Source organism: Macrotis lagotis, chromosome 1 (genome assembly GCF_037893015.1).
Source record: "Macrotis lagotis isolate mMagLag1 chromosome 1, bilby.v1.9.chrom.fasta, whole genome shotgun sequence".
Taxonomy (NCBI): domain Eukaryota; kingdom Metazoa; phylum Chordata; class Mammalia; order Peramelemorphia; family Peramelidae; genus Macrotis; species Macrotis lagotis.
Window position 1 is genome coordinate 291,264,210 of NC_133658.1, and position 27,389 is coordinate 291,291,598.

At 40.8% G+C, this 27,389-nt stretch overlaps 1 protein-coding gene across 2 annotated transcripts; it reads left to right on the forward strand.

Annotated features, from left to right (window-relative positions):
* Window positions 1–26,006, forward strand: PTGES (prostaglandin E synthase). 2 transcript variants are annotated; one of them, XM_074210962.1, is made up of 4 exons: window positions 1–165; window positions 642–807; window positions 5,436–5,518; window positions 23,459–26,006. In XM_074210962.1, exons 2-4 carry the CDS (start codon window positions 700–702, stop codon window positions 23,703–23,705), a joined length of 438 nt encoding a protein of 145 aa, XP_074067063.1. In that variant the 5' UTR covers window positions 1–165; window positions 642–699; the 3' UTR covers window positions 23,706–26,006. The 2 variants fall into 2 exon arrangements, with proteins under 2 accessions (XP_074067063.1, XP_074067062.1); XM_074210961.1 differs by lacking the exon at window positions 1–165 and having other exon boundaries at window positions 489–807.
* The last annotated feature ends 1,383 nt before the right edge of the window (window positions 26,007–27,389 follow it).

The window sequence follows — 27,389 nt, forward strand, 5'->3', positions numbered from 1 at the left end:
TTCAGTAAAAGTTCAGGAGCTAGAGAAAAGACTCTGCCAACTCATAGCCCATGAGGTCCCAGAACCCTTCTACTGGTTCTCAAGTCCTCAGTTTGGCTAGAGATAGAGGTCTAGGGAGGCATTCTATTTTAAGAATTAATCGCCACTAACATTGTTTCAGAGCAGGTAAGTTCGTTCAGCTGAGAAAATAGAAAACTAAGTGTGTGGAGGGTGGTTTGTGGTGGAGATGAGGGATATGAAGTTGTTCGGAGGGTTCTGAGACTTTGCTGGGACAACTTTTTGTCCCTCAAATTAGGAAGGGTGGCATTTCTTGTACGGATAAATTCTTCATTTCAATACTCTTCACCTAACCTCCAGCTTGGAGGTTTCAGGGTTACAAAGGAATTCTAAAATACCTGGGGGCAGAGAGGACACACCCGCTAAATGAGCAGAGCCCGAGGGGCTTTGGGCAGGAGTGGCTAAGAAAATGAGGAACTTTCACCTTAAGGTTCTGGGTCTTTGTGAGGGATGCCTCTGTGCAGATAATAGACCAAAGGATTTTTACAAACCAATTTTTTTCTGCTTTCCTTTCTCCGCCTTCTTCCCCCTTCCTCTCCTCTCTCCCGGTCTCTGCCCTGCTCACTCAATCACATGAATTCAAGAAATCCTCCAGTTGGCGAGGCATCTGAGGGGGATCGCGTCCTGGCTTTCGCTAACAGGATGATGGAGAATGAAGTCTTTTCGAACTTCCTTCTCTACAGCACCATGCTAATCATAAAGATGTATTTGCTGGCAGTTATCACTGGGCAAGTGAGACTTCGGAAGAAGGTAAGTTTTCAGTCCCTCTGAACTCCTCCCTTCCCCCTTCTGATTTGCTGCTGTGATCTCTGCAAAGAGAGGAGATAAATAAAACCCAGTATATGTTTACACTCTAGTGAAGACTTAGAAGTGAGTTAGATGCTAAATATTTTCTCATTGTTTGCTTTTTGCTTGGCTTTCTTTTCCCTTTGACTCTCTTCCCCGTCCATCCCCCTGCCCCCTCCCAATTCTGTTTCTATAGGACCTGGTTATTTATTAATCATTGTTCTCATTTGACACGACATGCAGATGAGTGTTCTTGAAAGAGTATGTACGTGTGTGTTAAATCTCTTCTTGGTATCTGGAAAGAAAATCAGATCTCCTTCAGAGCGGCAGTTGCAAAATAGTGTAACTCTGACAGCCTTGTATCTTTTTACAGGGAAACTGGGTTTGGGGAGTGGAGGAGATTTGGCTAAACCGGGGACATAGTGATCATTAAATGGAAATTCCCCAAACCCAGGCTGATTAATCTCTAAGGCCATCAAAATCTTCCGAGCCAGAGTTAACTGGAAATAATCAGGAGGATTCAGGTTCTGGCACAGTTTATAGGGAGGAATTTTCACCCGACAGACATGTTTTAAGTCCCTTAACAATCTGGGGAAAATTCAGAGAGAATGAAAGCAAAGAAATAAGAAGTAAAAACTGTGCAAGATGCATTTTTAACTGGATGGTGATCAGACAGATAAGTGAATGAGCCTGCAGGATGGGCCTGTTTTATATTATGTAAAATTGCAAGAGAATGCCTGCTTCAGAGGACTGTAGCCCCGAGTGTTCACCTGGAGTTTTCACTGGGTTCCAATTTTTCCATATGATCTTTCTGTTGATATACTTCTCTAATGAATCATCCTTCCTGTTTCTATCCCCTGCCCTTCTGAGCACTGGATTTAGAATCAAAAATATGTGTTTAAATCTCAATGGATTCTGCCATTTTTAATCTGTGATCTCAGACAAACCACTTGACTTCTCTGTTCCTTCATTTATAAAGTGGGAATAATAATACCATTCATGTACATCATGTACATCATCAGGTGAGACAACCAATGTCAAATAGACTTTAAAATTAATTCAACTCCCTATAAGTGTCATTTATTATGATTATTTCCCAACCATCAAATGGTGGTTGCATTTCCAAAATAAGTCAACTTTCAGTATAGAACCTAAATCTTGTTCAGAAGCTGGGAGAGGAAAGAAAGAGAAACAATCCATTGAGCATGATTGGAAGATTAAAGGAAATACAACTGTCAGACACAGAAATCTGTGGGATCCTAGCTGGCTCTCCTCTATTCCAAAGCTCTCATTTTCAGCCTGAGGAAACTGAGACTCAGAGAAGTTAAAGCCATTTGCCCAGAAAAACGTCAGTGGTGCTTCTAGGAATCTGGAAAGCCTGGAAACAGTTGGCTTGTCTAATCAATGTGAACAAGGAAGTTCTTACCCTAGTAAGGTTAAGTAAGGGGAGTGCTTATCCTAGGGCATTTGTGTACAATTGGGTCTCATGTTACCAGAACCAGTAATCCATGCCCCACTCTAGAGGAGTCATTCCTGTTTGAGGATATTGTTAAGGAGGGGAATTCCTCAGATTTGACTGATCTTGCTTCTTTGGGCCTTGCTTTGTCATTTAAAAAATTTTTTGTATAGCAAACCCATGTTCAGAGGAGCTTGTGCATCTATTAAGCCATGGTCTGATCATTCTAGAGGAATGGAGTTCTTGGGGAGATGGGTAAAAGGAAATAAGGGGGTTTTCTGGGAATAATTTAAATGCACAAATCAGAACACTAATTTACCCCCCCCCCCCAATCTCTCCCCCTGCAGACTGAGAACCTGGCATCACATTTTGGCTTCACTGCTTCACTTGCTTTGTGACCTTAGGCTTGTCTTTTAATACCTCTGGGCCTCAGTTTCTTCTGATAAATTAAGGTGTTAGACTAGATGAACTAAGAGTCCTTTGAGTTCTAGACCTCTAATCCTATACATTTCTGTAGTGGTTATTTGTTTATGGATGAGGTTTACCTCTCCAACTAATCCAACTAAAGCTTCAGGAGATGGGGCAATTATATTGTACAGTAGATAGAGCACTGGCCCTAGAGTCAAGTCACTTTCTAGCTATGTGACCCTGGACAAGTCATTTAATTCTAATTGCCTCATATCCAGGGCCATCTCCAGTTGTCCTAATTCATATCTGGCCATTGGACCAGATGGCTCCAGAGGAGAGAGTGAGGCAGGTGATTTAGCACTGTACACCGCCCCCCACTCAAATCCAATTCATATGTGTGTCATGGTGTCATCTCCCTGATGTCATTATCTTCTTCAGGAATGAAGGACAGGGGGACAGTTAGGTGGCGCAGTGGATAGAGCACTGGCCCTGGAGTCAGGAGGACCTGTGTTCAAATGTGACCTCAGACACTTAAAAATTGCCTAGCTGTGTGATCTTGGGCAAAGTCACTTAACCCTATAGCCTTAAATAATAATAAAAAAAGAATGAAGGACAGGGGTAGCTAGGTGGTGCAGTAGATAGAGCATCTACCCTGTAGTCAGGCTGACCTGAGTTCAAATCCATCCACAGACACTTAATAATTACCTAGTTGTGTGACTTTGGGCCAGTCACTTAATCTCATTGCTTTGAAGAAAACAAACAAAAAAAATGAAGATCAAACAACAAGCTCCAGGAGGTCAGGGACAGTATCTTAAATATCTTTGGAATCTTCTCTGTCTAGGAGAGTGCCTTTTACAATATTATGATTAGTATTTGGTATTTAAAGATGATAGGAATATACTAACAAATTCTAAACAATTGTAAATCATAGGTAGTCAGTAAGTATTTTTTGACCAAATGAAGGAAGGGCTAGGATAATTTCATGTTTAAGAATCATGTTGCAGTTCTGTTGGCTAAAAATGGGATCCCAGAGTCTGGACCTGGCTTGGTTTTGAAATGAACAAATAAGAATCCTTTGTACTGATCCCAGTCTGGATGAACTCATAAGATAACCTGGGACAAATACCATAAATTCCCAGCTCCTTCCCTCCCTGTTTGCACAATGGGAAGGATGAAATGTTATTCTTACAAAATCAGCTAGGTATGAGAATTAATTATGAACAAATGGGGACATGGGAGCTAGAAGGCCCTTCAGAGAACTTTATTTTATATATGAGCAAACAGGTCTAGAGAGATGAAATGACTTATCCAAGCTCATACAAGGTGAGAAGTGGCCAGGTCCTCTGACTCTAAATTCACCCTTCGCCTTGTACCAGGTAGTCTCCTAGAGCTAAACACATTAAATTGTCTAAAAATACTTATCCTGGAGAAGGTGGCAAGGAAGACATTGTTTCTTGCTCAACTTCTAGTATCAATTAATTAACAAGAATTTTTTTAAAACTATTTATTTACACAGCTAGTGGATAGAGTGCTAGCCTTGGATTCAGGAAGGCTTGAGTTCAAATCATGTCTCAACTACCAGTCACTTCCATCTCTCTCATCCTTAGTGTCTCTGTAAACTGGGGAGAATCAGAGGACCTACCTCCCGAGGTGGTTCTGAGTTCCTGACTAGATACCTCAGGAAAGTGTCAAACCTTAAAGTACCAGATAAAAACTGGCTATTATTATTGCTTAAAGGCCTGCTCCATGCCAGGTAAATATACAGAATAAAACCATCTCTGCTTGCAAGGCCCTTACATTCTATTGGGAAAGTGGGCCCCTGGTGAATCTAGTGAGTCAATAAGCATTTAAGAGCTTCTCCTACAGCAAACACTGTTGCTAAGTGCTGAGAATATGAAGGTGGTGTTTGACCTTCTCAAAGAAGAGCTACAACGTCAGGGAGGTGACACCATGACAAGCACATGAATTGGATTTGAGTGAGGGGGTGCTGTGCTATGTCACCAGGCTCATTTTCTCCTCCAGAGCCATCTGGGTCCAGTGGCCATATTTGAATCAGCACAACTGGAGATGGCCCAGGATGTGAGGCAATCAGAATCAAGGTCATACAGCTAGTAAGTGTCAAATGTCTGAGGGTTGAATTTGAACCCAGGTCCTCTTGACTCTAGGGCCAGTGCTCTATCAACTGCACAACCAGCTGAGAATACAAATATGAGTCAAAGGAAGCCAGTGTCTACCCTCAAGAATCTAACACTTTGAAAGAGGAAGTCTAGGTAAAAGGAAAAGGGGGGTGGAAAGGGCAGGGGGAGTCTGGTTGGAGGTGCTGGGAGAGGCTGAAACTACCTCCTGGGATAAAGGGACTGGCAGGGAGGTAAGGAATAAGCAATTATCAAGGCTTTTTCTTTTACAGTGTGCTAGCACTGTACAAAGTGCTTCACAATTATTTCTGCTTGGAAGGTCAGCACCATTTTACAGTTAAGGAAACTGAGGCCAATGGAATGACTTGCCCAATAACTGTCTAAAACTAGATTCAAACTCAGGTGTTGTGACAGCAGGCTTGGCACTCTATCCACTGACCCCCTAGCATGCCTTTTCTGGGGCATTCAGGCTGATGAGAAATGAAGAGTTGACTGACCTGAGTGACCTCCTTACATGGAGGTTCCTGTAATGAAACATCTCTTGGCCTGATTTGATTCCCATGAAGTGATAATTCTCCATGAATATCTTTTAGGCTTTTGCCAATCCAGAAGATGCCTTGAGGCATGGAGGTCTCCAGTATTGTCGAATGGACCCAGATGTGGAGCGGTGCCGTAGGCAAGTATCTGTCTTCTGTCCCTGTGCATGACTCTCATTCCTTCCCATCCTGTGTGCTGGGACGCTTAGAGCTATTTTAGAAAGATGACTGGTGGGCTGTGAAGAAGAGATGGATGATGTCTTAAACATTCTTCTTACCTTCTGCCAGTTTTTGAACTGGGGAGGAGTGGGTGGAGTTGGGAGAAACAGTGGTAGAGAAAGAATAACTGTGGGTGGTGGGTGGGTGGTAGACATAGGAAGCTTGGGACAAAACCCTTCTGTACCCTAAACAAATGAATGGGTGTGTCACCTCAGACTAGAAAACATAAATAGCTGGCACTAGTTATAAAGTTCTCTTTTCTTTTTTTCTTCATTTGATCATTCATTCATCACAAGCCTATCCCCCATGCCTGGACCATATTCCCTCTTGTTCCTCTTTCTTCTTTTTTCCTTCCTCTCTGAAGGTTAAGTGACTTTTCCACAGACATGTGATAGATTTGAACCCAAGTCCTTTGACTTCAAGTCCCCAACTTCTAAACAGTGCCACACTACAATCTTGAAATGCTGGAACTCAAATAATGGGGAATTAGCAGAATCCTTGGCAGTTTCTCCACATTTAGCAAGTTATTGCAGAGTATAGAACAAACAGACATTCGTTTTGCAGAGATTTGAAGAATTTATAGCCCAAGGAAAAAAAATCTCATCAACCTACAGAGACTAGAGTGGTTAAATATTAGGCAAGGGTTGATGGAGCTGTTACTCAATAGCTTGGCCTTTTAACCATGAAAGCATGGAAGCATTTGTGTTTTAGTTTTTTAGAGTAGTAAAGATACCCCATAAGTGAGTGCAAACACTGAAAAATTTGGGTTGAACTTGGGGAAGGCTGAGGAGAGGGAGGCAGAGCACCCTCTATCACTATATTTAAATATTTAAATACTGTCTTTTTAGTTGTCGATGTCAGCCTGGGAAATGGGGCAGAATAATAAGACCATATCTGTACATACAAATAATTGGAAGCTATTCATGTGATTTAGCAAAAGGAGGAAAACCACCTCAGACTGCCTTATCATGCTGTTACCCTTCTCTTGAATGTGTAAACAAGTCTAATTAAAGCACTAAAAGGGACAGGTACTTGAGTTCCTTTTGGTTTGGGATTTGGAAACAGGAAGAAAGTGTAGACAAGGGCCCAGTGGGTGAAGGGAATATTGACAGATGTAGTTGAAAGAGCATTAGATTTAGAGTCAGAGAGTCTGAATTAGATTCTGGCTCCGTCATTTAACTAGTTTGTCATGGGAGTCAATGAAAGGGATACCTGAAATCTGGGTTCAAATTCTAGTTCTGCCCCTTTCTCCTGTGTAATTCTTCTATATAATTACACTCAGCCTCACTGGGTCTCACTTTTTTCATCATAGAAAGGAGGGGTTTTGAACTAGGACTCTCCCAGCCCTAGGAGTCTATGATCATAGCTGTGTAACCTTTGACATATTGCTTTTTTTCTAGACCTTAGTTTCCTCATTTTCAGAATACTTGCCTTTTGTTTTGGTTTTGTTTTGCTCTCTATATCTTAAAATTATTGTAAGGAAAGCATCTTATAAACCTTAGAGTGCTTTGGAATAGGCATTGTTATTAAATTTTCTATTAGTCATAATGAAGTCTTAGGAGGACTCTTTCAGCTCAAGTGGAAAAAGCTCATCATCAGTCAGTTGGCAGCAAGTTAGTGACTTTTTCAGTCATAGAAATTAAAAAAATAGCCTGTCTGCTGTTGTGATCTGCATTGGTGGAGGGAGTACCCACTTTGATGAAACCACAGGTTCCAGGGCAAAGTTCAAATGAAAGATTTCCCCATATCATCACTTTTTGAGTTTGACATCATTGCTCTAGTTGTTAAATTTGGAGACGACATTGGGTTGATAGCAGCAAGCCCAAGAACATTTCAGTCTTTTAAATGAAACCCATAAACAGACCCCTAAGCATTCAGCCTAACTCTCCACTCAGAAAAAACCCAGGTGGATAAATCATATCACCCAGATTACAACATGTAGTTTGACAGGAAGTCCATAGATCTGGCCCCTTAGTACCTGTATCTTGGAAGGGCACTGTGCAGGGCAACAAGCTGGACCTAGTAACAAACAGTAGCCTAGATAGATAAACTATGGGAAATTGTGCTTTGCATCTAATGTCCCCAAATTTCTCCCTGAAACTATTTTTCTGATGATGCTTCATGAGTATGAGTCACAGATTAACCTTGTAACTGAAGAGTAAAAATTGAAGGTCAGTCTAAAGAGTGATGAACTCCAACATGTATCTGAGAAGCAATTGTGGGGAAGAAACAGCATCAAGGGGGTCCAACACATTCCCCCCCACCCCCTACATGATGTGGCACCAACAGGGAAATGGGACCAGAAAGGTGGGAGGATCATAGGACCTAAGACATGGATCTAGAGCTGGGAGAGACCTTGGAGACCATCAGGTCTAATTCCCTCATTTTATAGATGAGGAAATGTGATGAGAGATGATCAATGGACAATCTATAGACTCTATCACATTCATTTATTGAATGAAAAAGCCTGTGTAAAGCAAACTCTAAAGTGCTTCATAGATGATTCCTACTATTATTATTCATATAATGTCAAAAAGTTTTGATTGGATGGACAATCTACAAAAGCATCATGGTAGGAAGTGGGCAAGAAGGCATGGAGGAGTTGGAAGAATATCTGCACCTCTCCTATTACCCCCTATTATCAATTCATTGAAGTGTCTTCAAAGTAATATATTATACTTTCACAGTTCAATTCATCAAACATTGAAGACACTGGGGTAAGTGTTGCATTACTTCATTGAAATTAATTTGTTTGTGAGATAATTTTGAAAATATAACTTCCTATTTGTATTTTGCATTGTTTGGGATATCAGTGGAGCCTTCTTTCCTTTTCTCTTCATCACTAGTTCTCAGACATTTTCATCTCAGATTCCCTTTACACTCTTAAATTATTGAGGACCCCCCACTACCACCATTGAACTTTTTTATGTGGATTATATCTAAGGATATAATGGAGCCAACTTCATCAGAATGAGACAGTTGTTAAATTTTTAGTGAGAATTTACTTCTTGGAAATCAGCAAATGCTACAAGTCAGGTCTTGATTTATTTTATTGATTGTTTAGACTTAAGAAAGTGATGAAGAAAATGTTAATAATGCAGATTTAACTTAAAGGTGTCTCAGTGTATACCCCCCCGGAATGGCAGTGGTTAAGCACTTATCAGCACACTCTTGTTTGCACCTATTGATATTTAGTTACTTCAGTTGTTTTGGTCATGTCCAATTCTTTCTGATCCCATTTGAGGTTTTCTTGACAAAGATATTGGAGTAGAGAAAACAGGCCAACAGGGTTAAATGACTTGCTAAGGGTCACAAAGCTAGTGTCTGAGCTAAGATTTGAATTCAGGAAGATGAATCTTCCAGGCCTGGCACTCATTCACTGTGCCATGTAGCTGCCCTATTGATAATTACTGTATTAGAAAGTAAAATGTCTTAGTGTAAAGATGAAAATAGTTTTGACACTGTAGACCCCTGAAAGGGTCTTGAGAATCCACCATGGATCCCTAGGCCACATTTTGAAAACAGCCTAAAGGAATGAAGTATTACTGTGTTTTTCACCAGCTATACAAATGAGCTGAAATAGGGCTATCCTAAAGTGAAAGTTATGCAAATTGTAGAGGCAGAGGAGGAAAAGCCTGCCTCTTGAATTGCCTGGACGTGACTCCTAGCAGCTGCTAATCCTGGTAGGGACAAGGCCTAAGGGGAAGGCGCCACTTCTAAAAGACAGCTATCAAATTTCCAAACTGCTATAATGACATAGTAAAATTCAGGCTGATGTTGCAATGGCTTAGCAAGAGGCAGGATATTGCAGTACAGAGAAGCCACTGCCGGTGGAGAGCAAGTCTAGTCTGGAGAGAATTTGTTTTGGCAGACTTTTGCCTTGAAGTGGACATTATTATATGATATTATATATGACATATCAACATATATGACACACCTAGTCCATACATACCTACGTCTATTGGTTGAATGGACTTTTCACTTTTTTCTTCTAAGATTAGATTTTGAAATGTGTGTGTGTGTGTGTGTGTGTGTGTGTGTGTGTGTGTGTGTGTGTGTGAGAGAGAGAGAGAGAGCGAGACCTTTGTGTTTGTCTTTGACTCCCTCACCTCCATCCAAGAGAATGTCATCAGTAGTTTTATTTGGAACCATTTTTTATAGAGTCCTAGTTAAGAAATGAAGAGGGGTGTTTTTAGAAGTCATCTAGCTCAACTTCTTCAAAAGAGGTTTATTACTGTCTTTTGTTTTTATACATATGCCTCCTACCTCCTCTTCCTTCACCTGTACCTGAACTTTCTCTTGTAACAGAAAAACGGTGATTGTAATAATTTGTAATGCAACTAATAATGTCTGCAACATGTTGCCTTTGTGGCCTCCCACCTTATGTATGATGTATGATTCATTATCTGTTCTTTGAGTCAACCCTCTTATTTTACCTGAGGTGAAATTAAAGCCCAGAAAAGTTAAAGACTTGTCTAAGGTCACACAGGGGATTCAGGACTTGAACCGGATATTCTTGACTCCAAATATAATATTCTCTCCCCTGTACCATGCTACATGTCCTATTTATATAGACAACTGTGAAGAGTGCAGACTTCACTTACCTCTCTCGTGCCTCTTGCATTTACTTGAGACAGCTTGGGTGGTGCAGTGGATAAGCACTGGCCCTGGGTCAGGAGGACCTGAGTTCAACTGTGACCTCAGATACTTGCCACTTACTATCTTGGGCAAGTCACTTAAGCCTGATTGCTTTGCATCCAGGGCTGTCTTCAGCCTTCCTGATTTTCATACCTGCCGCTGGAACCAGATGGCCCTGGAGGAGAAAGTGAGGCTGTTGACTTAGCATAGCATCCCCTCAATCAAATCCAATTCACTTGTATGTCATGGCACCAACTCCCTGATGTCATGGTCTTCTTTAAGAATGAAAGACAGACATCATCATCATCATCCTACTTGGGCAACCTTGGGAAAGTTACCTAATTTTTCCGTACTTTAGCTTGTATGGGATGACTGCTGAGCATCCCTCCAGCTCTAGATTTTTTACCTGAATTCTGAATGAACGAACATAAATTAAGTCACTGAATAATAGGACCTAGGGGAATCTTTTTTGAAAGCCTGGGTTTCAGGACAAGAAAAAGGAAAACCTATTCTATATAGTGTGCCTTGGGTAGTCTTCCTTAGTTTACCCACCAGTGAAATGAAGGTTCTAGACTAGATAGCTCCTTCTTAAAGTAAAGCGTTGGCAAACCATGATTTGCAGGCTAAATATTGCTTGCTGTCTCTTTTCATAGGATTTTTAAGCTAAGAATGGTTTCTAGATTGACTCAATTTGGCCCATGGGCTTTGGTTTGTCAATCTTTACTCTAGGGGCAGTGGATAAAGCACTGGCCCTGGAGTCAGGAGTACCTGGGTTCAAATCTGGTCTCAGACACTTAATTACCTAGCTGTGTGGCCTTGGGCAAGCCACTTAACCCCATTTGCCTTGTAAAAACCTTAAAAAAAATCTTTAAGGAGTCTTGCCAGCTCTAGTGTGATGTGGTCTATATCTCTCGCAGAGGTTGCACATCTGAGAGGCAGCAAGATGCATTGAGGAAGAGCCCTGGCTTAGAGTCAGGAAGACCTTGGCTCAAATCCTGCCCAAAATGTTTGTCAGCCAGGTGTCCCTGGGAAAGTTACTTAACATCTGTGGACTCTCAGTTTCATCATTTGTAAAATCAGATTAAGAATAGTATCTACCTTACTTTAAGGAAAAAACCATGTAAAACATGATATAAAGCAGATTAAGAATTAATAAAAGGTGGCTAACTGGGCCAAAAAAATAACTTAAGGAAGAAAGAGATGAGTAAAGACAAGTCCCTAAACTTCTGAAGTTGATTTTTGATTAAAGTAATTGTACACTTCTGTAAACTGGTCAGCAGACTATCCACAGACTGTATCCAGAGACAGGCTGAATCAAATTTTTCTTGCACCATTATCCTTCCCTGTTCCTCTGTTTCTATTAATTTTAATAATGAAATCTCAGTTCATGTCAGCACCTTCTTCTCACCACCCACTCCTCTATCCTGAACTCTTTGGCTCTCTCCAAAAAAAGTGCCATTGAGAAATAGCTCAGAGTATAGGACTGTAGGACTGACTCGAATTTTGTGCCTCTTTCTGCTTAATTCACAGACTTTCTGGATGTCAACAATAACTGTTGGTTTGATTCTTGACATATGCTTTTATTTTTGTTGTTGTTTATAAAATAGATTTCCATCCCCTACATCAAACAGTCTAAAAAAATAGTAGGGAAACTGGTTGAAAGAACCTTGTCATAAATCCTTTCTTTAAGTGAAGAATCCTTTGATAAAGATGATAATGATTCTACTCTGTCTCCTATATCAAACCTTATTTTATTCTGTCAGATTTGTGTAAAGCAAAGCCCAATTGCACTGCTCTGATTATGTTACAATAGATTTTTTCAGAGGTAGGGAAGCAGCTGAGAGTCATGGGTTCATCAAATCTCAGAGTTCGAAGGGATCTCAGAGACCATTGAGCACTGTACCTTAACAGAAAGTATGTACCTTCTTATAGCCCACAGACCAGCATGCCTAACTATGGGGTAGGAAAGTCCTGATATGGCTCTTTCTAGGATGAAAGAGAGAGGTGTGTTGGTGCAATTTGTGGATGGGATCCCAGAGAGGTAGGGTACTGAAGCTGACAAAATAAAGAACCTGAGTCAGTCAAGTTTCTGAGGTTTTTTTAGACTGGAAAAACCTTTGGGAGGCAAACCTTTGCCTAAAATTCTTCAGATGAAAATTGGATAAATACTTGATGGTGATATTATAGACGGATTGCTTTAGGGATACATTTTGATTTAAAATAGCCTCTTGAGGTTCCATTCTAACTTTGAATTACTGTGATTTTCTCAGGGAACCTTGGGATGGCTGTGTTTTTCTACTAGCTCACCTACCCACTTGGTATTTCTAATAGAAATACCTCTGATTGGTTATTTAGCTTCAATTTAGCAAGTTAGGTGATGTAAGGTTAAAAAACCCTGGACTTGGAGTCAGAAAGTTTAAATCCTACCTCTAATCTGTGACAGAAAGTCATTATTAACCTTTTTCAGTCTCCTGTCTATAAAATGGGGTCAATAATAATAGAGCCTACTCTACAAGATTGCTGTGAAGATAACATGAGATTTTATATATGACATATATATATAATATATATTATATATATATATATATATATATATATATATATGAATTATTTTGCAAACCTTTTAAAAAAAATTTTTAGTTTAGGTCTCCCTATTTTATTCAAGCCAGAGATACAGCAGTCATTTGTGGATCCAATGCCAGTATCCATCAGCTTGGAAGCTTCCAGTGCGCCCCTCCATAGGCAGTCTGGCCCCCCTGTACCTGGTGGCTCAGCATGTTGGTGTTAAACTAAGAGAGGACAGCATTCAGTCAGCATTCAGAACTACTGAACTCAATCAACCTACTACCCTCTTAACTCCTCCTTTTCAGGAGCACACCATCATGCCTGCTTTGGAAAGTTTTTAAAGTATGATAGAAATGCTACCTCTCATTTAGCATCTACTATAGCCAAGACTGGACTAAAAGCTTTCAGAGATGGATAAAACATGCTTGACTTTCAATGATAACAATAATGATAACAACAATAACAGTAATGTTAGATTGGGAGAAAGATGAGGATAGAAATTATTATGCTATAAAAGAGTGAGGTGAAGGGGGTGAGGGGTTCAGGCAAATTGCTATGAAAAATTTAAAGAAGAAAAGATTGTTTTTGTCTAGAGAGTTCAGGGAAGGCTTCATAGAAGAGAGCACTGGAGTCAGTTGTAGAGGGAAGTCCACTATAGGCATAGGGGGAGATGAAAATGACATGGACAAAAGCAGGAGATGGCAAGAATGAGAGTAAAAACAACATATATTTTTTTAATTTTAGAAAGGTTTTATTTATTTTCAGTTTTACAATTTTTGCCCCAATCTTGCTTCCCTCCTTCCCCACCCCCCACAGAAGGCAGTTTGTTAGTCTTTACATCATTTCCATAGTATGCATTGATCTAAGTTGAATGTGATAAGAGAGAAATCATATCCTTAAGTAAGAAACATATGGTATGAGATATGGCAGAATTACATAATAAGACAATCTAAAAAAAAATTAAATTAAAGGAACATAGAAAGTCTTTGGTCTTTGTTCAAACTCCACAATTCTTTCTCAGAATACAGATGGCATTCCCCATCACAGATATCCCAAAATTGTGCCTAATTGTTGCCCTGTTGGTATGAGCAAGTCCATTAAGGTTGATCATCACTCCCATGTTACTGTTAGGGTGTACAGTGTTCTTCTGGTTCTGCTCATCTCACTCAGCATCAGTTCAAGCAAATTCTTCCAGGTTTCCCTGAATTCCCATCCTCCTGGTTTCTAATAGAACAATAGTGTTCCATGACATACATATACCACAGTTTGTTAAGCCATTCCCTAATTGAAGGATATTCCCTCAGTTTCCATTTCTTTGCCATCACAAAGAGAGCTGCTATGAAAATTTTTGTGCAGGTGATGTTTTTACCCTTTTTTCATGCTCTCTTCAGGGTATAGACCCAGTAGTGGTATTGCTGGATCAAAGGGTATACGCATTTTTGTTGCCTTTTGGGCATAATTCCAAATTGCTTTCCAGAAAGGTTGGATGAGTTCACAGCTCCACCAACAATATATTAGTGTCCCAGATTTCCCACATCCCTTCCAACATTGATCATTGTCCTTTCTGGTCATATTGGCCAGTCTGAGAGGTGTGAAGTGGTACCTCAGAGATGTTTTAATTTGCATTTCTCTAATAATTGGTGATTTAAAACAATTTTTCATATGACTACAGATTGTTTTGATTTCCTCATATGCAAATTGCCTTTGCATATCCTTTGACCATTTATCAACTGGGGAATGGCTTGTCTTATTTTTTTTAATTTGACTCAATTTGCATATTTTAGAGATGAATCCTTTGTCAGAAACACTAGTCGTAAAAATTGTTTCCCAATTTACTACAGTTCTTTTCATCTTGGTTAAGAACAGCATATCTTTTGCCCAAAGGGCAACAAAAATGCGCATACCCTTTGACCCAGCAATACCACTACTGGGTCTATACCCTGAAGAGATGATGAAAAAGGGTAAAAACATTACTTGTACAAAAATATTTATAGCAGCCCTATTTGTGGTGGCAAAGAATTGGAAATCAAGTAAATGTCCTTCATTTGGGGAATGGCTTAGCAAACTGTGGTATATGTATGTCATGGAACACTATTGTTCTATTAGAAACCAGGAGGGACGGGATTTTAGGGAAGCCTGGAAGGATTTGCATGAACTGATGCTGAGTGAGATGAGCAGAACCAGAAAAACACTGTACACCCTAACAGCAACATGGGAGTGATATTCAACCTTGAAGGACTTGCTCATTCCATCAGTGCAACAATCAGGAACAATTTTGGGCTGTCTGCAAAGGAGAGTGCCATCTGTATCCAGATAAGGAGCTGTGGAGTTTGAACAAAGTTCAAGGACTATTCCCTTTAATTTTGAAAAAAACAGATATCTTATTGTCTGATCTTGTCACCTCTTAGACTTCTCTTCTTTAAGGATATGATTTCTCTCTCATCACACCCAATTTGGATCAAGTTACAACATGGAAACAAAGTAAAGACTGACAGAGTACTTTCTGTGGGGGGGGGAGGGAAGCAAGATGGGGGGAAAATTGTAAAACTCAAATAATATCTTTAATAAAAATTAATTTAAAAAAGAACAGCATATCTTTGACAGGAAAGCATAATATCTGGAAGGAGCATCATTGGATAGACAATGGTCAGGTAGGTTGGGGCTATGTTGTGGAAGACTGAATTCAGTTAGCTGGTGCAGTGGACAGAATGCTGGTCCTGGATTCAAATTCTCTTTCAGAGACTTACTAATGCTGTGACTCTGGACAAGTGACTTAAACTCTATATGTAAAATGGAGATATGGGTACCTACCTCCCAGTGTTGTGGGGAGGAGAAAAATGAGCTAATATTTGTAACTTTTGCAAAAAAAAAATCTAAATTATTGTAGTATGTCAATGACAGGAGTTTCTATTTTGTTTGCTAGAGAGTCAATGAAGGTTTCAATTTAAGGAGCAATAGGATCATAGGTTCTATCAGGAAGAATATTCCTCAGAATCAGCTGTTTATCAAGAGTCCGCTAGAATCCATCAACAAGTATATATTAAACTTTCATTGTGTCCCACGATGCTGGGGGTGGGAGGGGAGGGGGTATAACCAAGAAAGATTCTGCCCTCCAAGAGCTCATGTATTTCTGGGGAAGACAACATGCAGACTACTCTGTACCTGTAAGATATATACATGCACTGTGCAAAAGAAAGAATTTTAGGAGAAAATGGGGGTGAGGTTGGAGAAGGCATTTGGCAGAAGGGTTTTGAGCGGTCTGGAAAGAAGCCAGGAGCCAGAAGTGAGGAAGGAAAGCAGGAGATGACCAATGAAAAGATCCAGAGAGAGGCAAGGGAAGTGTCCAGCGTCACTGGATCATGGAAGATGAGGAGGTTGGAAAAGGTTTAGAGACTGGAAAGGGAGAAAGAGGCCAGGTTGTGAAGACCTTTAAAAACCCACCAGAATTTTATATTTGATCACATAGGAGGCACTGCTACTGATTGTGTAGGAAGTGATGAGGTCCCTTTGAAAACAGAGTGGAGGGATAGACTGGAGTGGCAAGGAGGCCAACCAGTTATCTGGGTGTGAGGTGCTGAGGGCCCATGCCAGAGTACTCTGTGTGTGTGTGGGGGGGGGGGGGTGGAGAAGAGAAGAGATGCTGGTAAGACTTGGCAATGTGTTGACTCCATGGGTTGAGTACAAATGAGGAGTTCAGGATGATGCTGAGGTTGGGAGTCTGGATGACTGAGAGGGTGGTGGGACCTTAGATAGTAATAAGAGAAAGTTTGAGGAAAAGATAAAGAGCTCTGTTTGAGACAAACTGAGTTTGAGATGGTATTTAGTTAGAGAAATCTAATAGTTGGTAGTATGGAGTGGAGTTCAGGAAAAAGATAAGATTGGCTTGGTGAAATCCATCTGAAAATCATTTGTATAGAGATGATAATTGAACCCATGAGAGCTGATGAGATCACCAAACAAAATAATAAGAAGGCTAAAGAGAAGGTGGTCCAGGACAGAACCTCTGGGGATACCCATGGTTCATGGGTGTGACTTGGATGAATATCTAGCACAGAAGACTGGAGGAGCAGTCAGCTAGGAAGAGAACCAGGAGAGAACAGAGAGTAGTCAGAAGAAAAGAGGGATAAAGAATGCAGAGGGGTCCAGAAGGATGAGGCCTGACAGGAGGCAGTTAGACCTGGCAAGTAAGAGACAAGGGCAACTTTGGTCAGAGCAGCTTCTTTTTACTGGTGAGACTGGAAGTCAGATTGCAGAGTTTAGAAGAAACCCAGAGGAGGAAGTGAAGGTATTGAATTGTAGATGATTTGCACAAGGATCTTAGGCACGAAGGGGAAAAGAAATTTAGGAAAATCGCTAATAGGTATAGTTGGAGCAAATGGGAATTTTTTTTTTTTAAAGAGAATCATGGGTGGGATGATAGGCAGCATGGAAGGAGCAGCCTAAGAAGTTAGGGAGGGAGTAAATGTTAGAGGGTGGTGATGTTAGAGAGGGCCATCTGCTGGAGACAATGGGGGCAGGGGTGCAAGGATGTGGGGAATGACATTGGATTGCCACAAGAGGAGGAAGGGGAGTCAGCTCCTCTGGGAATAGACTCAGTTTTTTCCTTGACGTCCAAGGCCAGAGGAGGGATAAAAAGTTTTGTCTGAGCCCTGTCCCAAGTGAGATAGTGAATCAATCACATGAAGCACTTTCACAGAAGTGAAGTGCTGTATTCTCATTTCAGGGTGGGTAGAGAAAGAAAAGGTTTTTCTGGACCTCACGCCTACTCCCCTGTTTCCAGGGCTGTGGTTGAGAATCTTGTTGGAGATTGTAGCTGTTTATCTGAAACAGGAAGTAGTGGATGGGTTTCCACAGAGACCCTCTGTGTTTGCCCAGCAAAGCTAGGCTTAGACAAACCCTGAGAAGGAACAGCTGGACAATGGTCCACAGATGTCTGCTGTCCACTACCAGCTCAGGATCGGCACAAGAGGAGCCAGACAGGGAGGCCAGTTCTCCTGCTAGCCTGATGACCAGTGTCTGTGCTAATATTGGTCACTGGATTTTAGAGCAGGAGGGGGCCTAGGAGCCAATCCCCTTTTCTCTTATAGAAAAGAAAAATGAGACCTAGAAGGGGAGGTGACCTGCTCAGGTACTGGAGAGGTAGAACTAGAATTCCAGCCCAGGGCCTCTTATTTGGTAAAGCAAAGGAATGACTGATAGCTAGTTGCTAGAGATCTCTAAGCTCTTGCCACTACTGATTTGATTTCCATGTGACTCTTCAGGAGACAATAAAGTTGGCATCTTGCTAAGGCAAGTTTGGTGTTGTTCCTTATAATAATAGAAGTTTCACAGAATGTTTTTCTCACACCTCTGGAATGTAGGCACCATTATCTCCATACTGTGGTCAAGGAAACAAGATGAAAAGGGAAAGGACTTTTGCTTAGGTGAGACAAGTGCTGGGGTCATAGGACCATGAATTTAGAGCAGGAGGGGGCTTCAGTTACCTTCTAATCCAACCTTACCTCTTTTAATGGAGGAGGAAACAGGTTCAGGAAACTTTTGGCCCTGAACTGCCTAGAGCAGATTTTTATAAATTAGGAATACTAAAATCAGAATTCACTTGAGTATGGATCAGAGGTTGAACAGGGCCCTCTTCTTTTTCCTCTAAGATTTCTACTCTCACCAGGCCCTTCAGGCCAGTAGAGACATTCCTTGATATTATATTCTTTGGTATTGATATTATTCCTTGATATTAATTCCTTGATATAATATTCCAACTTTCTTTTTTTATTGGTATTTTATTTTTCCAACGTTTTCTTTTTTAAAAAATGCAAATACTCCTGACAAGAGTGACATAAAGGTCTGCCTTCCTTAGCATGTGTGGAAATCTTGGCTCTGTTAGCAGTGGATAGATAACTTATTTGAGAAGAAGCAATGAGGGCCCTTGTGGGGTGGGAGGTAGAAGAGAATTGCCTAAGGGCAGCTCCAAGTCTTGAACTGGGGCAGAAATCATGTTTTAGGAAGTCATGGATAATGTTTTCCCTTTGGAGGAGGGTCTTGGGAAGAGGTGAACCTAAATCAAAAAGTAGTGAGAATAAAATAGTGCCAGTCTGATTGACTTGCCCTTTAGTCCAGGGATTAGAAAACTGGATTAAACTAAATCTTTGCAGGCCCTGATCAGCAGTCACAGAGTATTTTTACAAGCAAATTAGCTGATTTACAAGATAGAGAATCAGGTGCCATTCCCTTTGGGCATGAATTCTGGGATGAAAGATTGAAAAGAGTTGAGCAAAGGTAGAAAGTTCACTGGGGTTGGGTTGCTGAATTGACTTCTTTAGCCTTCTCTCTCTCTCTCTCCTATTTCCCTGTTTGGGTAATAGTCTTTCAGGTTACACAAGTATGAATCGACTCTTGCCTAAGAATGGAATTTAGCACTTTGAGGATGGGAATGTCACAAGGTTTTGTTGAAAGAATTAGTGACTAGGAGCATTCCAGCCAGCTGAGAAAGAATAGGTCTTGTCCTTGTGGTGATGATGGTGGTGAGCTCAGGGCAGGAAAGGGCCTTGGAATGGGAGTAGGAAGGATACTGCTTGGAGAAGCCTATCTCTTCCATTGACTAGCTTTGTAAATTTGGGCAAGTCTTCTTCCCCTTTCTGGGCCTCAGATTTCTGGTTTAAAAAAATGAGGGGCAGGAATTAGATTTGTCTCTATGATCCCTTTCAGTTCAAAATATTCAATTCTGCAGAAGCAGATTCTGGAGCCTATGAATGTGCATGAGATGGGAGTTGGGTTGGGAATCAAGGGTTCCAGAACTGGGGATGGGGGGGGCATTTTTGGTGGATCTATGATTTCCTTGTAAATGCTTCCCTTGATTGATAGATCAAGGGAAGATCTCAGCCCAGGCATTTATCTTTCTGGAATTATCTGAAATATATCTGTGTTTTCTCCCATAAATCCTTCCTTTACTTTCAGGTTCTTCCTCTTGGTACCTTAGGGCACAACTATACCAAACCAGCTGGCTGCCCATTTGCTAATCTGCTATATCTCATTCTTGCCCAATGATATGACCACTCCAACTTCTTTTCTTCTCTTTTCTTTCTTTCTTTCTTTCTTTCTTTCTTTCTTTCTTTCTTTCTTTCTTTCTTCCTTCTTTTTTTTTTTTAGTTTTTTGCAAGGCAGTGGGGTTAAGTGGCTTGCCCAAGGCCACACAGCTAGGTAATTATTAAGTGTCTGAGGCTGGATTTGAACTCAGGTACTCCTGACTCCAGGGCCAGTGCTCTATCCACTAGCCACCTAGTCACCCTGCAACTTCTTTTCAAACATGTGTTCCTTGGTTGTGTGCATTTACAGATTGGTGGGACTTCCAACCTGTAGGTTTAAGCCACTCATTTAAATTACTAATTTATTACAATCTGGAAACTTTATCACTGAACTCAAGGAAGTCAAAGGTAAGCTAATGCCTCATGGAAAATATTAACCAGTTCCAGTTAGATTGAAGCAAATTGGCTCTCCCTCACATCATTAATTTTTATATAGGTATGGATGATTTTCCTCCTTTCTTGATCTTTATAATAAAAGGCATTTCATTGAAAAGCAGTGGCAGGAAGTTTACAAGTTACTTGGTGATTATGGTTTCTAGATGTAATAGAGTGTTGTGTCAAGTCAGAGTGACCTGCCCTCAAGACCTGCCTGTGGTCACGCCACACCGTGGCTCTGTGGGCCCATGCCCCAGGCTGCTCTGAAGCAGAAGTTGCTGATTTACATTCCAACAGGACTGTCTTATTTCTTAAGTTTTGTTTAGATTTCTGGAAGTCCTGGAAAACCTGTTCTCTTATCTCTGCTCTCTTGTGCTCTAGGCAAATAAGACTTTAGATTGCAGTGACAGTGCTAACCTGCATGGGTGGAGAGAATCTTCTAACCTTGGAACTATTGAAATGCTAAATCTAGTTCCCTAACCCTCTATATTTGCTTAGGAACTCTGCAAAACTTCTTTTTGGTATTGGGAGAATCTGAATATATTTGTCCAACTTTGTCTTTTATTTGCTATAGAAAATTCCCAAGAGAGAAGAAATAGCCCATCTATCAAGAAAGATCAGCAACTGTTCTATATTTTACCAGTCACAAAACCATAGGTGGTACTTGAATTTTCACAACTCTTTTTGAATCTGAGGGCAGTTACACCAAACTGTGTCTACTAGTCTGTGTTTCTTATTTTTATATGTATGTGTATGAATATGCACACATATATGTATATTTATATATATATACACATTATAATAACAAGCTATTCATTTTCCAATACTACATGAATAGTAGCAAAATGATAGTTGATCTGGAGAGCTCCAGTTTAATTTAATGAGCTTCTTCCCTTCTCTTAGTCGTCTGGAATATTAGGGAAGAAAGAGGTTGCCTCTAAGCTCATAAGTGAGTCTTATGTTGCCAGGCTTGTTATAGAAGAGGTATTTAATCCTTTTTGTGTCCTAGAGATCTCTGGCAGTCCAGTGAGGCCCATGGACTCCTCAGAAAAATATTCATAAATGCAAACAATAAAATGAAGGAAACCAATTATATTAAAGTATCTATTGAAATATAAAACAAATGTACAGATTCCAGGTGAAAAACCTCTTTTCTATGATTTTTCCACGTCCCACATCCTAAATGTGTCCATTGTTTGCCTATTGTACAACAAAATCAACTCTAGTTGACCGGGTTGCAATTCATCAAATTGATCAGGGACTCCCTTAGTTAATCACCAGTATGCAATCAATAGAAGAAATTAGGGCTGTACCTACCATTATGGTCCAGGTCATTGAATAGAAGAGGGGCACTGGTACATCCATACTGATGGTACCTCTACCAGTTCTGGCTTAGTTGGGCTGTCTCTCTGGTTGATATTAGTTTCTATGGTTTTCAAGTCCAGGTGCCTCCAGAGCTGTGATCTGTCAGGAAGCTAAGTTCTTGTCCATGGGACATCTTTGATTATTTCAAATGAGGTACTTATTCTGTCCCCATTTTTGACCTTGTACCTTGTTAATAGAATGTTGTTGTTCTTTGATCTTCATCTTTGAAGAAGACCAGCGACATCAGGTGATGATTTGACTTGTATGTGAATTGGATTTGAGAACAACAGAGTTGCATGATATTCTTATCCACCCATTCAGCCAGGGAAAGTCTTGACATGCTTGGGGTAGACATTTCCCTAACCTTTCATGGGTTTGAGAGCTATTGTATCCTTAGCTTGGGTTAGCTCATCTGCAGAGATGATATATGAGTTGGGCCAATCAGGTAAACACCAAAGGTGGATGAGTAGCCCTGAAAAGGGCTCGGCAAGCCCTCTCACCAGAGGTTCTAGTCCTGTTGAACATCCCATACATATTGTAGAATATCCTTATTATGGTTGAGGGCCAGTTGTCTCACAATAGACCAGTCAAAGGGAAACGAGGTAGGGAAATGCCTGAATAAGATTCCCTTGTTAGCCAAACTGAATATTCTAATGCTATAAGCCCAGATACAACAAGGTGTATTTAATAAACCTGCTAATTTATTTATTTGTTTTATATATATTTACTTGTGTTAGGAAAGGAGAAGGCACCAGGGTTCTAGATCAGGCCTCAAATGGAGAAGCATCACTATGGTGACAGTCACTGGGATTTATAGAACAATACAATTTATATGACCTTTAACTGAAAGGGACATATCTTGGTTAGTAAGTCTGTCTTCTCAGCCTCTTCAAGTTTTTTCAATTTCTCCTGAAGTTGCCAGTGCTGACTCACTGCCTATAGAATATTCTTTTAAACTTGTATTTATTTTTGTATATACATTTCCCCCTCAATATGTTGTCTTTTCTGATGGAATGTAAGCTCCTCAAGGGTTAGAACTATTTTATTTTTTTTCTTTGTTATCTCCAACATCTAGTTCATAATCTGGGACACAGGAGGGATTATTATAAGTGTTAATTAATTTACTATCCATGTTTTCCCCTTCTGTGCAATAGGTCTATCCAGGTTTATCTTTATCCCCATTTATATATGTGTATGTATATAAACACTCATAGGTCAAGATGTGAGAATGTCAATATTATGAGTTGTGAGAACAGAAATGTTATTTATTAATAGAGACCTTTAAGATTTGTAAAATATCTTTCAAATTTTATCTCATTTTTTCCCCTCACAACCCTGGGAAACAGGTGCTATTATTATCATCCCCATTTTACAGATAAGGAAATGGACTGAAGTGGTACACAGCTAGTAAGAGACTGAGGTTGAATTTGAATTCAGGTCTTCCTGACCCTAAGTCCAGCTGCTCTATTCAGTGTGCTACCAAATTGTCAAAATTCCCTATAGGAGGTGTAGATCACTTTTTCTCCCCAACTTTCTGCCCCTCAGAGGGGAGAAAGGATCAATGAGTTCTCAGGTAAGCCGGCTAGAGTTCTTTGTCCCATCATTCAACTTTTCACATCTTATTACCCTAACTAGTTTGTAAACCCCTCAAGGGAGGGTAGATATGTTTACTTTTTTTGTGGCCTGTGCAAATAAGAGATGTTTAGAGGCTCAATGAGAAATTGGAAGTAGAGTGAGAGGGATTTTGAGTGGGTGCATTTGGTCTGAATGTGGAAGCATCCTCTTCCAGCCATTGAACTGTGATCTACAACTGATCAAACTCTTCTCTTTCTTTTCCAGAGCCCATTTGAATGACCTGGAGAACATCTTGCCATTTCTGTTCTTGGGATCCATCTATTCCTTCCTGAACCCAGACCCATTCATAGCCTGGCTTCACTTTTTCATCTTCTTTATGGGAAGGATAATTCATACCATTGCCTATCTGGTGAAACTGAGAGCTCCCATCCGCTCAGTGTCCTACAGCATAGCTCAGTTTCCTTGTGTTTCCATGGCTTTGCAGATTCTTTGGGAGGTCATATACACCTAGTAATCAGCAGTCAGCAATTGGACCATCTCCCCAAGGAAGGAAGGAAATAAAAGCAGATTTTCCATGGTTCCATCTCATCCCTATAACCATCTCCCTATTCTCACTTTTCTTCCTTGCATCTGAAACACATTGGTTGGACGAGAGAGCGAGAATGAGAGAGAGAGAGAGAGAGAGGAGAGAGAGCATGTATGTCTAGTAAAATTGCTGATCACAGTTACAGCCTATAGAAGGAACTGCTTAGATCCCAAATCCTCCCAAATTTGCTCCAAAAGCACAATTTTAAACTTAATTGTTCAGTATACTCTCATTGTTTTTTGCTTTCTCTCTCTCTCTCGCTCTCTCTCTCTCTCTCTCTCTCTCTCATTAGGGTTTGGACTCCATTTGAGTTTTAAGATCCTGGAAAGGGAAATATTTCTTTTTTCCTACATATTTTCATAATTAAAGTTCAATGTGACTGAAGCCATAGAAACAATCCATTTTGATGTGATCCTAACACAGGTTTACAGTTTGGTAGACTATTTCTTCTATTGCACTGATGTTTTTCCACAAGAGATCATTTCAGAGTAGAAAAGGGTTTGTTCTCTCTAGCAGCAATAAAACAGGACTACTAGTTAGGTATAGTTTGGAGATGAGTAATGGAATCTAGTCTCTCTTAAAGGGGGAAGGGGAAAGAGATATAACCAATAAGTATAAATTGGGAAAAAGTCAAAATAAGGTAAAGAAAAGCTGGTTTCTTGGTCAGGCATTGTTTCTGTGATTTAGAAACCCAAGACCAGGGACCCAGATGTCACAACACCTGTTGGAAGTTCATTTTCAAGAAGCATACTTTCTTCTTGTTCTCTGAAGTTTCTATTATTGTTGTTATTAAATTGCTTTGTTTGAGAAGTTGACTCATTTCCTCTGAGCCTCCTTGTCTTTGTTTATCTAATATCCATTTTCCCCAAAAGCAGGTGTTCTCTGTCTGTCTTGTTTTGTCATACCCTTGACACTGATTTTTAGAAGATAAGGATTTTCAGAGATGTCCAAACCCTGCATCCACCCCAGCCCCAGAATGTAGACCTCCCTTTCTATTAGTTATGTTATGGATTCAGGATATGTTACATAAATGATTCCTTTTGAATATAGGCTGGAATTCCAGCTCTGAAATCCTGGGGTCATCCTGACCAGTACTTGATAGGAACATTTAAGGATTTGTGATCGCCAGATCTGAGGTCTGGCTGGTGATTCATGAGGGAAAGGAAGTACCAGGGGCAGGTGGAGGAAACGAGCTCTTATTAAGGACTTACTTTCTGCCAGGTGTAACTTCATTGCTTATCTCAAGAACCTGAACAGAACTCAGCAGGCTTCCCACCACTGAAGCCTCTGTGGACCAGCTTTCAGCTTGACCCCATTACTCCCTTTTCTCATGCTCTGTTTCAGAGTCACAAATCATATGATGTAGAAATTGGAAAAGCTGACCCAGAATCCTCTCTTCAGTATTCCTGATCAGTCTCTTGAAGATCCCATTTACCCCTAAAGACCGTTTACATATTCTCTATGACCTCTTTCCTCATTTCCCCTATTTCTATCACTGGGGACCAAATAAACCAAATCCAATTCCTCTTACACAAAATAGCCCATCAAATACTTGAAGGCAACTAATATTTACTTCCTACCTCAGTCTTCTAGGTGGAGCAGTGAAGTCAGGACCACCAGAGTTTGAATTTGGTCTCAGACACTTGATACTTCCTAGCTGTCTGACCTTGGGCAAGTCACTTAAACCTGATTATCCCCCACATCCAGGGCCATCTCCAGTTATACTAATTCATATCTGGTCACTGGACTCAGATGACTCTAGGAGAAAGTGACTGGTGATTAGCACAGCCCCCCTCATTCAAATTCAGTTCATGTACTTATTCATGACATCACCTCCCTGATGTCACAGTCTTCTTAGGGGAATGAAGGACAAACATAAATATCATTTCCAGCATTTTTCCCTATGAACATTAAGCCTGTTCTCCAGGCCTATGCTATCCTGGTCACTTTGTTTTGGACCTGTTCCAGCTTATTATGTCTTTAAGATGGGACCTCCAGAGTTGAATAGTGCACTATTAGTGTTGCTCTAATTGACAGATCACTAGAAATAGACTTTTCTCAGTGTTACCTGGATCCCAGATTACACTTCTATATAGAATTGAGGTGGCTGAATTCCCCTCAGTTCCCCTTATTGTGAAGTTTGTTCTCCAAATAGGAATAAAGGTCATAGTGGGAGGAACAGTTACCAACTTTCACCTTCCCCTCAAGAGTTAAAGGGAATGTCTGATTGGAAAGCCTGAGAAAAGAAAACTAGGTGTGTGGGAATGAGGGGGTTGCTAGGCAACCGGCACAGGAAGTATTCCATTCCTCTGGGGGGGGGGGGAAGGTGGGCAGCCATCAAGAGGCTTTTTCTGGAAAGGGAAGGACAAGGACAGCCTCTGCTGAAGGAGGACAAGCTTCCTGCTCAAAAAACTGACTTTAACTCACCTTTGGAGCCAGTTCTGCCCAGCAAGGGGGCTGTAGCCTCTTGTTATGACTGCCCTAAAGTGCTAGCTTAAATCAAGGGGAGAAGCAGAGGCCAGTGGGCTCAGAGGACAGGCTTAATCCTATGGTTAGAGCTGGGATGAAATCACGAGGTCCTCATTTTCAATGAGGAAAGAGATCTAGAAAGGTGGTGACTTGTTTAAAATGGTCATATAGGTTAAAAACAGGTCGGATTCAAACTCATGTTTCCAGATTTCAAATCCAGCACTCCTGAACCTTGCTGAGTTTGGAGAAATCACACAAAGGGATAGGGAAGCTGCAACCCTGGAATTCCTGGTGGTGGTTACTGTAAAGGGGATAATCTGACCTCCAAGGTGAAGACCTACTTCCCCTCCTTGTCAGTGTTAGACCTAACCTGGGAGGGAGGCTATCTGTGAACATCCGATCTTTGGTTTGGGTCTCAGAGGGAGGAGCAGTTTGTTAGATTTAGTTGGGAAATGTGGTATGAGAACTTCTGGAACGGCTTGGTGAACAGTGACCTCAAGATGGCAGTGTTGCCTAGTCATAGAGATACCGGGTTGCTCTACTCTAGTGAGCAGATTGGGCTGCCCTGGAATCCATCAGCCTTGACTGGGGAGGGTTCTCCGAAGTCTGGGGACAGTTCTCCTTTGCCATTCCTCAGGTGAGAAGGTTGAGAGTTGGAAGAGCACCTTTGGTCATCCCCTTCTCCCTCACCCCATTTAGGGGTGCATTTTTTGCCAATAAACATGTTGCTATATTATACTTCAGAGCCCAAAGAGGATAGCTCACTTAGTTTGCTAGTAGAAATACAAGTGACAGAGCTTTGCAGGAAATAGGTGAACTCTGCTGCCTTGAGAAATCTGCTTGGAAGGTACCATGTTGTAGTAGCTCTGTTTGTGGTGGCAAAGAAATGGAAATCAAGTAAATGTCCTTCCATTGGGGAATGGCTTAACAAACTGTGGTATATGTATGTCATGGAACACTATTGTTCTATTAGAAACCAGGAGGGATGGGAATTCAGGGAAGCCTGGAGGGATTTGCATGAACTGATGCTGAGTGAGATGAGCAGAACCAGAAAAACACTGTATACCCCAACAGCAACATGGGAGCGATGATCAACCTTAATGGACTCACTCATTCCATCAGTGCAACAATCAGTGCAAC